The sequence below is a fragment of the Macrobrachium rosenbergii genome, chromosome 56, assembly GCF_040412425.1.
Source record: "Macrobrachium rosenbergii isolate ZJJX-2024 chromosome 56, ASM4041242v1, whole genome shotgun sequence".
In the NCBI taxonomy this organism is placed as follows: domain Eukaryota; kingdom Metazoa; phylum Arthropoda; class Malacostraca; order Decapoda; family Palaemonidae; genus Macrobrachium; species Macrobrachium rosenbergii.
Window position 1 is genome coordinate 66,457,481 of NC_089796.1, and position 17,591 is coordinate 66,475,071.

Genomic DNA, 17,591 nt, shown 5'->3' on the forward strand with positions numbered 1-17,591 from the left:
AAATCCACCGTCAGATCTTAAAAACTACTGAGACTAGAGGGCTGCAAATTGGTATGTTGACCATCCACCCTCCAGTCATCAAACATACCAAATTGCAGCCCTCTAGTCTCAGTAGTTTTTATATTTATTTAAGGTTGAAGTTAGCCATAATCGTGCACTGGCAACCATACAGGGAAGGCCATCACAGGCCCGTAGTTGAAGTTTCATGGGCCGCGGCTCATACAGCATTATTCCGAGACCACCGAAAGACAGATCTATTTTCGGTGGCCTTGATGATACGATGTACAGAAAATTCGATTGCGCCGATGAAACTCTGGCGCATTTTCTACCTGTTTTTGTTAGACTTTTCTTGCTCTGAATAACCATCACAGACTCTTCTTGTACTCCCGTTACCTCTCGATTTAAAAAATAAATATTTTCTTGACGATGGCGATATTTTTCTCCATATTCGCTAACTAGCGTTAATCCTGTGAAGAGAATGACCTTAGGTTAAATCAACAAATGGAAATGTAGTCTATCCAATTTTGAAAACTAATATTAATGGACTGTTTCTATCAGAAAAATGCTAAAGGTACGTCATTCACTATGTTTCTACTGCAATCCGAAAAAGTCTCGTGGTTTTGCACGGTAGAATAATGTCTGTCCCTCTTCATAAAATGTTTAAGATTTGGGATTTCAAGTCTTCAAGAATGCTTGTTATTGCTGTTTAAACAATAATAATATAATAATGTGTGGGAGACATTTAATATATTAAATCTCTCACAAACACATATAAGCCTCCATTCATAAAGTGATCTAGGAAATATGTCAAATCCTAGTGCTATGAACAACAAAATAACCGTATACTTGATACTTGATAATGCATATTTAAGAGTAAGATGTACCTTACCTACTAAGGAACGCCGGGCTAAGAATGTCCTTCACTCCATATTTATTATGGTGTTCCTTCACCACGGTATCGAGACTGGAAGTATGGGCTCTGGCCACTGTCTTGTGCAATCGGGAAGTTAAAAAGCAAAGAAATCCCGAGGCCAGAAGTAAGGTGGCTCCGAGGAAGGTCGAAATGATGACGAATGTTCCACACGACTGATAGACTGCCTCAGCATTTGCGAAAAATTCTGAAAGATGGATAATACTTGCAAATTACAGTCTTCAAGAAGGTGAAGCTTACTCTTTCTTTCTTTCGTTAAATCTTCAGCTGAAAACCCTAATGGACAGAGTCAACAGACCATAAACCCAAAGGAAAATCAGCCTGCGCAGAAAGAGAAGAGAGAGAGAGAGAGAGAGAGAGAGAGAGAGAGAGAGAGAGAGAGAAAGTTGTGGGAAAAGGTGATAAATGAAGATATAAAAAATAATAGTTACACCTGAAATTCAGGAAACGTCAGAAGAAAGCAATAGTGAATCTGCACCTCGCTTAAATATTTGGAAATCAGAGGATTCCACAGCTGAACCAGGCACACTATTTCACATTTCAGTAGCAACCAAGGTAAAACTCCTAGGTAACTGTTCTTCAACAGTGCAGGCATTATTTCCCCTAGGCTTTGCTGTTAGTGGACTTATCAGTGAAATTTAAATAAATATATATATATATATATATATATATATATATATATATATATATATATATATACATATATAATGTCCGAAATTCATATATTTGTGCACATATAGAGATGTCAACCAAGGCTAACAAGAGCTTTAACTAGCCTCGATCTCGTAAAAAAAAAAAAAAAAAAAGACGACCCTTTACTGTAGGTTCAAGGCCAACTCTAAAAGGTCACCTTTCATAGGGACTGTTTCCCTGGTTTGTACTGGACGTGGCAAATGACTCCTTTGGAGGAAGGTCATTGATTTCAATAAGAGCGTGGGAAGACAATGTAGGAACGAGAGAGAGAGAGAGAGAGAGAGAGAGAGAGAGCTATCCTCCTCTTAGGCAGATACAACACACTCTCTAGACATACATGTCTTGATGTACTTTGCAGAGATCAAAAGCTCTGGATGTCTTGGATCAGCTGGTGTTTCTATTTTCTTCCACCATGTTTAAGCACTTTTTTCAATCCGAGTTCACCTCATTCATGTTGTTTTTTTTTTTCAGGATAATGGTCTCAAAACACTAGGAACAATTAAAATGCCAACTTCTTGCCTTGAAACGCCAAAAACATGCCCACCAACACCATGTACTCGTCACGAAATTCCAAAAAACTAATTTATAGTACCAATGTATGGCCTCCAGACGCCTAGCACAGACCTTCACATAACATAAAATGACTGACCTTCTGGCATAATAACTGTGACTGGTACGTTATTTCCAATTTTAGCGGAAGATCCGTTGTTATTATTCTGTGGTCTCGCCCACAAGGGAGCTGCTACACGACTTCTGTCCTCAGCAGAAACTCCACTGATGTCAGGTACATCATCTTCTGTCTGCAACAACATAAGAACCAATGTTTGTGATCCCTTCAGGTGACCTAACTCTCAAGATTAAGGTTTTAACAGTTTCACTAAACAAATTCTAATGATCATCAACATCTTTAGCCTTTTTAGATCAGGCTTCCTTTGTCCTGGACACTTTAATTCTCTATGTTCATCTGGCCTAGGCCTACAACTGCACCCTCTTCTATAATTTTCACGGTAAATCATATATCAAGCAATACATTTGCACCCTCATTTCATAAGCTACCTTTTCCACAAGGGCATCTGTTCCATGCCGTACCGATAGAGTAGCGGAGGTTTCTTTCCCAGGCAAGAGTGTAGAGAGGGAAGAGGATCCGTCGTCTACCATCTCAATCAGACCGTCTGCGTACAGCACTGCCTTCCTGCGCTTTCTCCGTCCATGGCCGGAGGGATGGCGTAAGTCTAGACATAGTTCCTGTAGGGTGCAGAAAAATAATATTTAAGAAACCGTTAACCTTTCTGCACACACTCCCACACACACATACACACACACACACACACACACACACACACACACATATATATATATATATATATATATATATATATATATATATATATATATATATATATATATATATATATATATAAAGAGAGAGAGAGAGCATCAACGGAAAGAGAATTAAAAAAAATATCTAAGGCACCGTAACTTAATGAAACTTTTTATGGTGTCTTTCTCAGGTATCATGTTTTACAAAACTTTAAATTTTGAAACAGATAAACAGATTTTTAAAAAATCTACTGCATTTATGTAAAACACCTTATGTTGCTTCTTTTATTTACAGAAACACTTTAAAAACGCTTAAACTGTTCTACAGTACTTCATATTTAGTCTCTGCAAACCTTGGTTAAGACAATAAACAGACAAAATGGCTTTTATAAACACACAGAAATGTTAATCAAAAACCCTGAAGCAAAGGGAGTGAGACCTTCATAAGAAAGCAAGAACTCCAGCCAGTTACCATCTGCTACCAATCCCCGTAGGTGGGTTGGGGGCGTAGTGTCGACAGTTTACCTCACTAGGTGCACTGTAGGCATTACTTAAGGTCCTTTGCAGCGTCCCTTCGGTACCTAGCTGCAACTACTTTTATTCCTTTTGCTCTACTTTTGTTCATATTTTCTTTCTTCCATCTTACTTTCCACCCTCTCCTAACAATTGTCTCTAGATTATTTTCGGTGCTGAATGATCTCACGGGTCCCAGCGCTTGTCCATTGGCCTAGATTTTATATTCCAGTTCCAACCTGCTAACAATTAATGAGGATGACAACCTCAACAAGTCACGAGACTGACAAGGTATTCGAGTAACTGACTTACTCACCGGGCGGCAATCAAACGGCTCGATGCAGGCCTTAATTGTGGCGTGGATCCACAGCTGGGAGGAACCTGCCATCTTGGCATCGAGCATGAAGGCTTCGAAGTCTAGTCTCACTTCGCCAGGTTGGTCCTCCGTCCTCTGGGGTTGCTGGGGCACGATGGATTCGAACTCCGAGAGGCGACATCTGTGAAAACATAAGGTTTGTCATTTTTCGTATTCAGCGACACCTCAACTTATCAGACCTCAACTTAGCGGACTTATGTACTTACCAGCTACCATATTATGATTATTTTTCCCCTAGGCTATCGTTCTAGATGTGATATATTTTTAGATATGTCCCTAATATTGAAAGTTAAGTGTAAAGTATAGGTTAGTTTAGGTTGGGAACTATGTGGGATTGCTGTTAGCTGAAAGATATCTGGAAAATTATTCATGTGCAGGCTATAGTATAGGGTCTTTGTTACTTAGTGGACTATGTTGCTTATCGGAAAGGCCAGACCCACAAAGTGACTGTTAAGATGAGGTGCTACTGTACAATGTCAGTTCATGTGCCGTCTATTTCACCAATGGTACAATCCTAAAATCTGCAAAAGAAACCAGCATCATCAGTAAAATAAGATCCACACATAATTAAAAACTGAGCTTTAGTTTGCCCTGTGGTATTTCACTTCACTATCTCATGACCAAATAAGGTCACGCTCTTGATTCTTAGTTCCTGGATAAAAAAGGAAGATTGTCTATAGAAACCCTTGGTTAAGCTTCTGGGTTCATTTAATATTCTTGTTGAATGTACACAGTTTCTTCGAGCCTAAACAAATCTTTGTCATTTACCATGAATTTCTTTCCTTGGAAATAACCTTCCCCCTCAGTTGCGTCAATAAGAAAACCTCCCAGTAATGATGAAATAAAAAATCTTACATTTCACATAACAAGATGGCTGCGCTTTAGGAGGGCTCTTTCTATAAGGGGAGGGGTGTGCCAACTGTCTGCAGTGTTCTTCAGGTTCTTTTACTTTTCATTCGTTCCCTTCTTGCGTGGCTGATAAGCTTCTTTAACCTGACCTCACTCACATAAGCACTTTTCATTTATGAACAAACCCTCGAGGTTAGTTCTTGAAATATGACTCAGTGTTGGCGCTAAACTACCTTACATCATAGCACATGCGTAGGAGGTAGGCTCTTCTTACTATTTTTCGCACATTTTTTTTGTTAAGGAACTTAATTGGTCATTCATCTTCCTGGCCTCTGAAACCACTTTGTAGGATAATTACAAATGATTCCAATAATGTATATTTAACGAAAACACTTTGTCATGAAAGGAAAGGGGTATTTTAACCCTTTCAGTCACTAGACGTTATATTTTGTTCGCTGTTTATGCATCTATTCATACTATCGAACTCATTCCAGTATCTTTATGAGGCAAAATACTTTTACTTTATTGTGGTATGTTAAAAAAAATGTAACAAAACAAAAGGCCAAATTTATGAGTTAAAAATCGTCATACATGACAAACCAGAGCATCATAAGTGACTCTGGGGCTGGACTCTGGACGACTCATTACAGTCATAGGTGATCCAAAGGATTAATTCCAGTTCTGCCATCCAATAACAATACTTAATAAGGGGCATAACCCCACCAAGTCTCCCCGCATCAAAAACAAAGAGTAAAAATACTGGAATTTTACATCTATCTATTAATCTGTCTCGTACTTACCCGTCTTTGACGAGGGAAACGTGACCGGGTGAATAAGGGTTTGCAGGATCGCCAGAAACAGTCACTTCCATGAGTTTCGCATATTTCCACGCTGAAAGGAGACCTCACTCAACAACCAAACACGACCAAATCTCAGAGCTAAGAACTACAAAATTCAAACAGAATAAAACATCCACGTCGCAACTGTTTAAATCAAACACACGGAAGTAGTACAGTTTATCAGGCAAATATAGATTTCAAGCCACTACTAAAACTTAGCACTACAAAACCTCAGAACTAGAGAATACTAGAATTACGAAATTAAAACAACACCAAATTAAAAACTTGAAACCCTTGAAAATACAGAGGCTCAGAACTACAACATTTCAGATGTATAAAATTGAACTCATCTAAAGACAAACACTCTGAATTACAGTTGGATATGCAATTGTTCAATCTTGAATATCCTCAACGGTAGAACTGAAAGCCTTGCAAACACGTGTGGTTATGTTATTACCGAATATTTGATTTCTGAAAATATATCCCAACCAGCCAGAGGAGTATGGTACGTGAACTATAAGAGACATGGAATATCATGATACAAGTATCACAGTACATTCCAAGAATGAATTAAACGTCTTGATGATGCATTACCCAGGATACAAATGGGATACAAATGGAATGTTAAAGCAACTAGCCCAGGCCTGAATGAGGGAAAGGGGATGTGTGAAGTGTGAGCAAAAGAAGAGGACAGGCAAAAAGGTGAGTGAAAGATCTGTTGGCAAGGTTAATGTCTGTAGTAGAATTTGAGGGTGGGAGACCTCAAACTGGAGCCGAAGCAACTCCAGGCTGAAAGATGTTGTTTTCATCGGGGGACTCACTGGCGTCCGTGTTGATCCTGGCTCTGAGCTGCAATCTCGAGCCTATGGGCACTGCTTGGTTGACGGGTGAGTGGCTCTGCCCAGACCGGGCATTAACTGCCCTGAAAAGGGCCACCTCATATTGGAGCCTCCCTGGGGATTCCTCGACGACTCCGGAGACGCGTGCGGATGACGGTCTGGTAAATAAATAGGTAAGTAAATAAACAAATAAATGAATAAGTCAGTGAATATCTCTTGATATAATAGTAACAGAAACGCCTAATGCCTGATCACCATATGAACATTTTACTGCTAATTAACGAGGGGCACGAGCGTAATATTTACAGCGCTCCTGCGAAGCCTGCGGCCCTGTTCTCAATGATAGTTGGCGATGCCGGTTTGCACATGATGATCACCTCTTGATCTGTCGCCAGCACTACGCCTTCCAACTGGGGGAACCATATGCGGAGGTGAACGTAGCCCTGGAGAGTGTAGATTACCATAATGGGAGTTCATCTAAATCTAATTTCTTTAAAGGTAATTAACTGATTGGAACGGGAACACAAAACCTAGTCCAACGGCCAAGCGCTGGGACTCATGAAGCCATTCAGCGCTCAAGGAAAAATTCAGAATAAGGAAGGTTTCAAAGGTGTAACAGGAGGAAAACCTCGCAGTTCCACTGTGAAACGATTGTTAGGAAAGGCTGAAAGATGGAAGAGAGAGAATATGTTCAGCACTAAAAAGGAAATTTAGAGTAAAAAGGTTTTAAAGGTGTAAGAAGAGGAAAACCTCGCAGTTGCACTATGAGGCAATTGTCAGGAGAGGGTGGAAAGTGAGACTGAAGAAAGAGAGTATGAATGGAGGTAAAGTTAAAGGAATAAAAGGGGTTTCAGCTAGGGGCTGAAGGGACGCTGCAAAGAACCTTGAGTAATGCCTATAGTGCACAGCGCGAGGCGCATTGAACTGACTGATTGACTGATTTAAATAACATGGTTCCCGACTTCTTCCTTAACTTGAGGAAAGTTGACGGCCTTGAAAAATGTTTGTTGTCAGTTATGGATCAACCAAAATGTTAATTCTTCAAAGGTGCAAGTATGTGCACACCCAAAAACTGCCAAAATGATAATGTTTTTATTTTGAACGCCACATGGTTAGAGAGCAACAGAAGAGGAGGGTCTAGAGCGTCTGAAAAGTTGAGAGAAGAATCAACACATAGGCCTGTCGTAATAACACCAGCCCTTAAATTTTCCAGCACTTAGTCCTAATTCTAGATGTTCACAATTAATGAGAACAGATTTCGTGAAAATTATAATTAAAAACGATGAATGGAAAGAGCTTTTAAAGGTTTTGGGGGGAAGATATAATCTACCAGAACACTTTTTTTAAGACAGTTCATCGGAAGACATCTTTTAGGTTATTAGACGGTTTATCAGAGGACATATTTTAGACTATTAGACAGTTTATCAGAGGACATATTTTAAACTATTAGACAGTTTATCAGAGGACATATTTTAGACTATTAGACAGCTTATCAGAAGACATCTTTTAGACTATTAGACAGTTTACCAGAGGACATCTTTTAGACTATTACGCAATTTATCGGAGGATATCTTTTAGATTATTAGAAGAGACAATACAACTTTTAACAGGCAAGAATATCTTTTTACACAAGAATACCTTAATCATTAAACAATATTAAAAAATTAAGACTTTGAGCAGTTGCTGATAATATCCTCCTCGTTGGGGATTTGAACTTCCGACCATTGAAACACCAGGTCACTGTTTTATTCCCTTAGCTACAGAGTGGATAAAGTGTTGGCCTACTATTTCTAGTGAGTCATTTTATCTGGGGAAGTCTACTATCATATCAATGGAGAAAGAACGAAAACAGACGTCAGTATAGAACTGTAGTGACTACTGTAAAACCACACGTCAGAGAAAGAGTATAATTCACAAGCTATTTCCAAACATCACGTGACCTCTTGGCTGAGTTGGTTAATGATGCTGGATTCCTCGAATTTAGTTTTGATTTTCACAGCACGAATCCTGACCTTTTGTTCCTTTTCATTAAAAGGACATAATTCTGGAGGCTGCAAGGAACTTTTCCCAATAAAAATATAACTTCTAACATGTCACCTACAGCAAATCTATCGTCTTTTCCTTTTTTTTTTGAAAGATGGAAGGAAACTGTCCTTCAGAAGCGCAACAACACTTTCGTTACTCACGTTTTTCTTTATGGTACCACACTTGTCTAGATCAGTCACGAGAAGGTTGTAGACGAGGCCGGAGGGGTCGCGGATATCTTGTCTTATCTGACACGTCTCGTCCCTGTGCGGAATCGAAATGTGAATTGGATTAGGCCTATTATCAGCGACTATGTCAAGTTATCAAATTACTTTGTGTAATGACTGGCAAATCTGTCCACAAAAGAGAGAAATTTAGTGAATTTAGTGGCTAAAAAACAAAGAGGAGAACTAAGGAATATTTTCAGCAATACATAAGCTGTTTCTTTCAGAAGAGAATTGCTTAAAAAAACAAACAAACAAAATAGCAACCATTGTTAAATCCACCCTGTTATAATTGAATCTGTGAAATTCTCGTCCTCATTCAGTATTACAGAAGAACAATGGCTTACTTTAACGACTTTTTATAGGCATCAACAATTAACAGATCTGCACAAGGCCAGTGTCTGATTTCCAACAAGAGAAGCTGAGACGACGAACAGAATCACTCATTACCTCAGGGGATCGGCTCTCCTGTCATCGGCAAATAGCGGGTGGCCCTTGAACCCTGGGGGCTTCTTGAGGCGAGCGGACAAGGTGTCAGGCCCTTCGTCAGTCCAGTTGGATTCCTCTTCGAAGTCGCAGTTGATGTCTGCCACTGGAAGGGACATTGTTGGTCAGAGGGCAGTTACGGTGGCTTGTGAAGTTGAAGAGTTACGTGTTTTCAAAGCTAATGTCAAGGGGTAGAGGAACATGTTACCAAGGAGCAAGTTTGCAAGTTATCAAGAAGATAAGCTGCAACTTGTTATCAGTGAGGTCAGTTACAAGCTATTGTGGGATGCAGGACAATAACTTTAAAAGGAAAGTAGATCTAAGTAGTTATCGTGAAGAAAAGTTATCAGTAACCATGAAAAAAAGTACTGTACAGTGACAGGCTCTCACCAAAGAGAAGAACCACTTGGCAAATGAGGAATTGGCAGAGAGATGTGATATCAGGAGGCTGGAAAGAGAGACAGATATCATAGTCTTGGGATGGTCCGGACATGTGATGAGAAAGGAATAAGGGATCATTTAAACAAAAAAGCAGCTGTAGATATAGAAGTAGCAGGACGATGACCCGTAGGAAGGAGAAGGAAATCATGGAGGAAGGGTTTAGATGCAGTTCTAGAACTGGCAGAAGTTTACGATGTTGAACAGTGGACAGAACTCATTTTACGTCTAATCCCATAAAGAAGACTTAAAAGTACGCTAGTTATATAGCCATCTCTCATGATATCCATTTAAATATCCATTAAAATGAATATCACTTAAATGAATGTGCATGAAGAGCCACTGAAATTACTTTTTACCTCATGAATCCTTAGAATGACATAGGATTCCATCCTTACACACCTTGATAATCCTGAGCGCTAGCTGCAGTGACCTGCAGGATAGAAAAAAGAAAAAACTGTTGTCAGCAAATTATAAATAAAATCCAAACTTCACTGAGGGTTTCAGTGCAGGCAAAATCTTCCAGAAAAGATAAATTTTTTATTTGCCATCTTTACAAGATGGTCGCCACTGCTAAACAAAAACAAAGCAACAACTATAAATTTATTATTAATAATCCATAACATTTCATATGAAACTCTTGACCTACTCCGGGACCCTTGACTTACTTACCCACAAGACAGCAACGAGGAACCGGACAATGCCACTCATATCTTCGGCTATAGGCGAAGCCTACATGAAGATGCCTCACGAACTGGCGCCACTAGCCCCCTCCTGCGGTCAAGAAAGCAACTATTATGGGGTTTATTCAACGCAATTTGACCACGATGTGATAACGAAAGTTCTACAGTGCTATCTGTCATTTAATTAATGTTTTATTATAATTATGGGTGACATTTTTTTTTCTAATCAATAGCTCTTTCTGTTATAGACTTTTTTTCGCTCCGTTTTTCCACTTCTTTAGTTCTGCTCTCTGAATGTTTACACATCATTACATGAGACTTCAGAGTGTCAGTGTTCAATCAATTTTGCAGCTAATAATGTTACATTCTCTCTCTCTGCGGAACTCTTCAGTGCCAAATTATGGGCGTAGGTCTCAAAGGTACAACATAAGACTGTTAAATTTGTATATTAATTAGTTGTATTTGTAGAGCCAGTTAATCTAAATTAAGGTTTATTGCTAACGCTTTCGTTACTTTTAATGAGTTGTTTATTTTCTTTATCATTATTATTATTATTATTATTATTATTATTATTATTATTATTGCCACGCCCATTCACGCGAAGAGAAAAGGAGCCGATCCAAGTATCAGTAATACAACCAAACTTTTTTAAGCTGCACGAATTTAAGTTGCAGAAACTTTTAGTCGCAGAAGTTTTCAGTTACACAAGTTTTAAGTTGCACAAGCTTCAACTTCCAGAGGTCTAAGTTACATTAGTTAAAGTACAAGAATTCCAAGTTACATTAGTTTAAATTACAGAACATCAAGTTACAGAAGCTTAAGTTACAGTGGCTTCAATTTGCTCCACTTGAATAACTTGGCTCGCGAGCTCCACCCTCCTCGGAGAACTCAGTCAGGTGACTTCAACTATGTACCTAGTTAGGCTGTCAGGACGACGCCCTCACCCAATTACCCGATTACGAGGGTGGAAATCTTAGCCTAGTTCTTCACTGTCTGGCAATGTTGGTATAGCATGCAATGCTTACAACGATTAGTCATTGCATATATATATATATATATATATATATATATATATATATATATATATATAAACATATATGTATATACACACATATACATATGTGTATATATATATATTATATATTCATATATACATAATCATATATGTATATACACATGTATATATATATGTATATATATATATATATATATATATATATATATTTATCCTAAATCCTTTTCCATCTTATGAGGACTTTCTTACTCTTCCCGGGATCGAGTGACAACGGTTTCTGGATTCGGGTTTAAAAACGTAGGTCTATACATAACTTAACCGGATTACATAAATATACATGACTATGCAAGGAGAATTAATTAGTAGGTTGAATAATACGTAAATAAACACATAAACACATTATGAAAGAGATAAGAATAAGAAGCAATACCTTTAAAAAACTAACCACGGGAAGATTTGAACTTTTCGTCGTAAACTTCAGTTAATATTCACTTGCAATTCGTTCCTCACGGCGAGAGAGAGAGAGAGAGAGAGAGAGAGAGAGAGAGAGAGAGATTTTAAAGCCTAAAACCGTAACAGCTACTTAGATGCGTAACTCTTGCCGCTCGGTACTTTACGTCACTGGTGTGAAACGCCATGTTTTTCTCTTTTTTATTTTCTATCGTTTAGTGACGCAAGGTGCTGTAACAGCATTTAAGGAGGAGCATGCCAAGGCCTTGGAGCATGCTTGTAGATCAACGCTTACGTCAGCATAACGAAAATTCATCTGGAAAATAGTGGAGCGTGGTTTCACGCTCCAGAAAGGAGACGGAATCGACGTTGGTACTACACCCAACCAGCATCTTGGCCTGTGATTGGTTGTACTCCTACCGACTCTCATTCACTCCCCTAGGCGGGTTCCAGCTGTAATTGTGTCAATACAGTTTACAGGGCCTTTGCTGGAACTGAGAGGTAATGACATCTCTAGATATATGTATATATATATATATATATATATATATATATATATATATATATATATATATATATATATATATATATGTAAGAAACAATTGCACAAACATGACATGCTGCTAAAAAAATATTGGGAGTTTCAGACATCAAATCTTAGTTTTGTGGCTGAATGTCTGTAAAACTCACTGGTCTTCCTCTCAGGTCAATCTGCAATGACCTTGAAAACCACAGCCCAACTGTTCATCATCCCTTCACAATTTTCTTTTGCTTTTGAGCACACACACATACGCAGACCCGGGTTCGACTCCCGGGAGAGGATGGGAATATGGATAGCAGAGCACGATAGGTCTCATGTGGTCTCACCAGGTTAGAAAAGGCACCCATTTTCAGCTCCAAAGATAATGATCTGAAATAATACTAATAAAAATAAAAGAAGAATCTGAAGAAGGATACAACGCCAACCCCCTTTTGTAGCACAGTTAGATATTAACTGAAATAATACCGGTAAAAAAATTATGGTCTCTTGTGACCTTCCTGTAGGAAAGGGGAAAGGTGTGAGCAAAATGTCTCTGATTCAGAAATAGTTCACTTCTTCATTATTATCATTATTGGCGAAACAAATCCACAGTTATGTATATGTATATATATTTAAAGATAAATCGGGAAACTGTTCGATTCCCCTTTTCACTCTCAGATTGAAAAGGGGAATCGAACAGTGTCCCGAAAGCTTTCTGTACGGATTTCTCTTTAAATATGTGTACATATACATAACAGTGGATTTGTTTTGCCCTATCAAGACTCATGCTACCATGGGTATTATTATTATTATTATTATTATTATTATTATTATTATTATTATTATTATTATTATTCAGAAGATAAACCCTATTCATCAGGACCAAAGCTACAGAGGCCACTGACTTGAAATTCAAGCTTCTAAAGAATATGGCGTTCCTTTCAAAGAAGCTACAGAATGTAATGGGGAATACTGAGAGGAGAGATACATAAATAAGTATATGATGAATTGTTTTAGTACAGTAATGCATTGCATCTTAGTTTGAACTTTTGGGGTTCTAATTATTAAGTTATTTTTAGGTTTCTCAAATTTTCTATGGTGTTAGGCATCAACAACAACAACAACAACAACAAAAAAGGATTTAGCCTAGTGAGCCCACGTCTTCAGAACTAACTGCAAAAAATAAAAGAAATTTAAGGAAAGAAAGAAATGGCGTTTGTGCTTGAAGGGAATACAAATTCTATAAAATGAAAAAGGGAAATCAGAAGTTGCTAGAGAATTCCAGATCTGAGATATATCTTGACAACTTTGCCGCACTAACGCACAGTAGCCTACTAATTGAAGCTCACATCTAGTAAATAAAGGAAAGACGATTATTTGAATTGTGAATACTCATTAAAGAAACGACATTCCAAAATGTATGGTTATAATCCAACACAAAAGTCTGAACTAAGAATTGACATTCCAAACTGTAGGCTATTGTTATAATACAGCACAAAAGCCTGAACTAAAGAATTACGCAATGTTCTCGAAACCTTTTACCTGTATAATCTATATACAGATATCTGCATTACATTACAGGCATACACCTAAGTATTTTATTTCTCCATAAGGCCAGACTGTACGGGTAAATTCCTCCTCAAAGCCTTGGAGAAAAAAAAATATAGGAACGACTCACAACTCGACGAACGCCAGTCCTAAAAGACACCACCACTAACACAAGCGTTCTTACCTCTCACAGAACCGCCATGAAACTGATCGTACATGGGCCACCAGTCCACCACCCCGTAAAAGCCTAGTTAGTTACTTACCGGAGCACACACACACACACACTCTATACCACTTCCAGTGAACCAATGTTCTGGATCGGTTTCGTTATTTTATTTTTTTTTTTTTTTTTGTTTTGATGTGCGACCACGAGACCTCGATCGATTCTCCATCGATCTGGATTGACATAATATCTGAGAACTGGTTCCACCTTTCTTGACTTATGTTCAACTGGGTATTTACGGTTAGTAAGTTCTGTTCTGAATTATATACATGCACATACATACATACATACATACATATATATATATATACATATGCATATATATATATAAATATATATATGTATATATACATATATTTTTATATATATACATATAATATACACATATATATATACAGTATATATAATACATATATATATATATATATATATATATATATATATATATATATATATATATATATATATATATATATATGACTGAAATATTTTCTTTTAAAACAGAATTCCATCTAATAAAAGGAGCCTATAAGGACGCCAAAAGGTAGAAAGTTGACGGGCAGGTAATGAATGAAATAAGAGTTACTGGACAGCAGTATTTATAACAGGAGTTCCAGAGGTCAGCCATTACATCACTCCAGTTGACAGCTTCTTAATCATCTTAATCGCTGGTTGAAGGAAAATTTTATCTATGATATCGTGTCCCAAGCTCCTTTTGAGAAGTTCATCATATATCTATGTTTAATAGTTGCTGATTCTACCATCTGGTTTTTGAACCGACAATTGCTGTTATAAATCATACATGACAAATCCCCGTTTATTCTGTGGTTATGGTTATTTGTGGTTAAAAATAGCAGAGCTGTGTTGGCCATACCTTACTGAAAGTTTATGTTGTATTAATCTCTGGGGAAGTGGTTTACCTGTAAAACCAATGTACGATTAGGTCACAGTCATGGTGAGGGATTTCGTATGCTCCTATGTCTTTGGGGACTGGCTTTTGTTGGACGTTATTTAGGGATTTGGCTAAGGTATTTGAGTAGGAAGGGAAAAGGGTTAGAGATTCCAAGTTGCAGCTAGGTGTCGAAGGGACACTGCAAAGAATCTTAAGTAATGCCTAAAATGCACTGTGTGAGGTGTATTGATGGTACTTACACCCCTCCCCCATAGGAACCAATGTTCGGGTGATGCTATCTTATTGTGGAAGGAGAGTGCATCCTTAGCCTCCTTAATACTCTTCTACAGCATAAATAACTTCTAATTATTCCCAAAACGGTGACATCAAGTTTATATATCAAATAAGAGGTCAAATGGTGCCAAGTTGGGGTACAAGTCACAAAGATTAAATACCCACTTGCAACTTTTCTGAATGTTCCACCTTGAATGCTTTTTTTTTTAATTGTCACACTTCTATTGGCCCTTTTCCACAAACAGTTTACCATGGCAACACCCTCAGTCACAAAACACCCAGGCCATCACTTTGCAGCAGATGCTACCAGCCCAATATTTTCTGAAGTGGAGAGTCTTAGTTTGTTTTGAATTTTTTCATTCATGTTCAAAAGGGAGAACTTTCTCTCACCTAGAGTTACTAATAATCTAAATATTGTCTGGATCAACCTAGAAATGACAAATAGCATCCTGGAAGTTTCTACTCCCCTCAAATTTTGTTTTAATGTCAACATTGGAGTATTTATCTTGCAGGAAACTGAGTCTTTGTCAAGATATGTCTTGTGATCTTGGCACAAACGTTTGGCATCCACATTCATATGATGAAAGGAATCTGCTTGTTTGTCAGTGGTCGATATTTTTAGATGTCCCTACTGGGAGTCATGTGTGCTGTTTTTGCCTTGTTTGAACTCAGTAACCCACTCAGTAGGTAGGAAGGGAGTCCTCAACAAATCTCCATGGTTTATCCTGAGGTCATACCCTTCCTGTGCAGATATTCACAGAGCAGCCTTCATTTTTATTAATTTTGAGATTCTGCTTGAACCTAGTAATTTTCAATCGGTCTCACCTCTAGTTTAATGAAGAAGAATGACTGAGCTCGTGTGTAGTCACATAAGTGGATGAAGTTTGAAGTCATAGGCATGATCAAGGCCTTTTTGAATGGACCTTGCAAAATCTCTTGCTACTGAGTCTAAAGGGGAATGAATTAAATGTCCCCAGACTTAGTACCTGTCCTAAGTTGTTTCAGACCTCAAGAACTTTCTCTTAAACATTCACCTCTCCATGTAAAAAGTGTGAACTATACAAGAACCTTTTCTACTTTTCCCCTGTGATTCTAACTTGTTTAAATAAGAAACTCTCTAGTCTGAAGGCAGTTTTGGACTAAAAAGAGCTCCTATAACCTGTGCACATTTACAGTGGGGCTTGTAAAAGAAATACCTACTATGAATTTTATGAAAAGTCCAAGACACTCTCTGTAGATGCTGTCTTTGTGTTACGTTTAAGCTTCTAAAGGTTACAACACAAAGTTATGTAACCTTTAGAAGCTTAAACAAAGTTACAGTTCCAACAGGATTTCTATTTTCACACTCTGTTATCTTTGCTTCTTTAAAGTAACCTTGGGAAGAGGTTGTGATACATCCCTTATATCTAAGCAACCTTTTTTTAAGTATTTGCAAAACCAAAAATACACAGTTAGACCTAGACAAGACCCCTCATTTCTCTCCTGTGTCACTGAGGTTGTCAAAACAATATCTACTGTATATATATAAAAATGGATGGATGTGTGTGTGTGTAAATGTGCCAGAATAACTCTGGAACGCATTGAGCAATTTCAACCAAACTTGGTATACATATGACTTACTGTTTGGAAAAAATCCTGTGGAGGTAAGACATCACTTGGCACTAAGGAGGGGGTGTGGGAAGGGTGACATGCAAAAATAACAGAAAACAACAGATGTTAGTGTCCCTAGTATAGGTTTCCGTGCTGAGATGAATAGTGACAATCCTGATGCACTTCAGTCCAAGTTCAACCCACGATAGGAAGGGGAGTTGGGAAGGGGGGCAACATTTAAAAATAACAGAAGCGACAGATGGTAGTGTCACAATCCATAGTTTTCAAGGTTGCTGAGATGAACAGTGGCCTCCTGATGCTGCCCTGAGTCAGGTTCTTCCAACAGGAAGGTGAGGGGGGTGGAAGGGGTGGCAATGTAAAACAACAAAAAGACAGATACTAGTGTCTAATCCATAGTTTTTGAGGTAACTGAGATGAATAGTGACACTCCCAATGCCCCTTAAATACAAGTTCAGACTCGATATGAAGGGGTGATATGTAAAAAAATAACAGAAAATTACAGATATTGGTGCCTAATCCATAGTTTTCGAGGTCTCTGAGATGAATGTTGACACTCCTGTTGCCCTTTAAGTACAAATTCAGCCCCAATAGGAAGGCGGGGGGAGGTGAGAGGGGTTGGGAAGGGGGTGATGTAAAAATAACAGAAAACAACAGATGTTATTGTCTAATCCATAGTTTGTTCATGAAACTTACCTGTCGAATATATACAGCTGTATTTCTCCGAAATCCGACAAGATTTCAAAACTCGCGGCACACGCAGTGTGGCCAGGTGGTTAGTACTCCAATCCGCTGGGTGGGAGGCGGAATCGGGAACCATTCCCA

General features: G+C 38.2%; 1 protein-coding gene across 2 annotated transcripts; it reads right to left on the minus strand.

The window, feature by feature from the left end:
* Positions 1-344: 344 nt before the first annotated feature.
* Positions 345-10,309, minus strand: LOC136836567 (uncharacterized). 2 transcript variants are annotated; one of them, XM_067101015.1, is made up of 12 exons: positions 10,206-10,309; positions 9,936-9,966; positions 9,060-9,201; positions 8,547-8,649; positions 6,667-6,803; positions 6,343-6,518; positions 5,483-5,573; positions 3,774-3,954; positions 2,714-2,869; positions 2,274-2,424; positions 890-1,118; positions 345-467 (listed from the first exon to the last, which is right to left on the minus strand). In XM_067101015.1, exons 1-12 carry the CDS (start codon positions 10,242-10,244, stop codon positions 452-454), a joined length of 1,452 nt encoding a protein of 483 aa, XP_066957116.1. In that variant the 5' UTR covers positions 10,245-10,309; the 3' UTR covers positions 345-451. The 2 variants fall into 2 exon arrangements, with proteins under 2 accessions (XP_066957116.1, XP_066957115.1); XM_067101014.1 differs by having other exon boundaries at positions 2,681-2,869.
* Positions 10,310-17,591: the final 7,282 nt, after the last annotated feature.

Bases quoted from the DNA above. Each gene is read 5' to 3' on its own strand.
- LOC136836567 (XM_067101014.1), bottom strand. From the start codon at position 10,244: ATGAGTGGCATTGTCCGGTTCCTCGTTGCTGTCTTGTGG. The intron at 6,519-6,666 runs GTAAATATTACG...TTTATTTACCAG, and splicing joins GCAGGCTTCGCAGGAGCGCT to ACCGTCATCCGCACGCGTCT. The intron at 3,955-5,482 runs GTAAGTACGAGA...ATGTTTTCACAG, and splicing joins GTTTCCCTCGTCAAAGACGG to ATGTCGCCTCTCGGAGTTCG.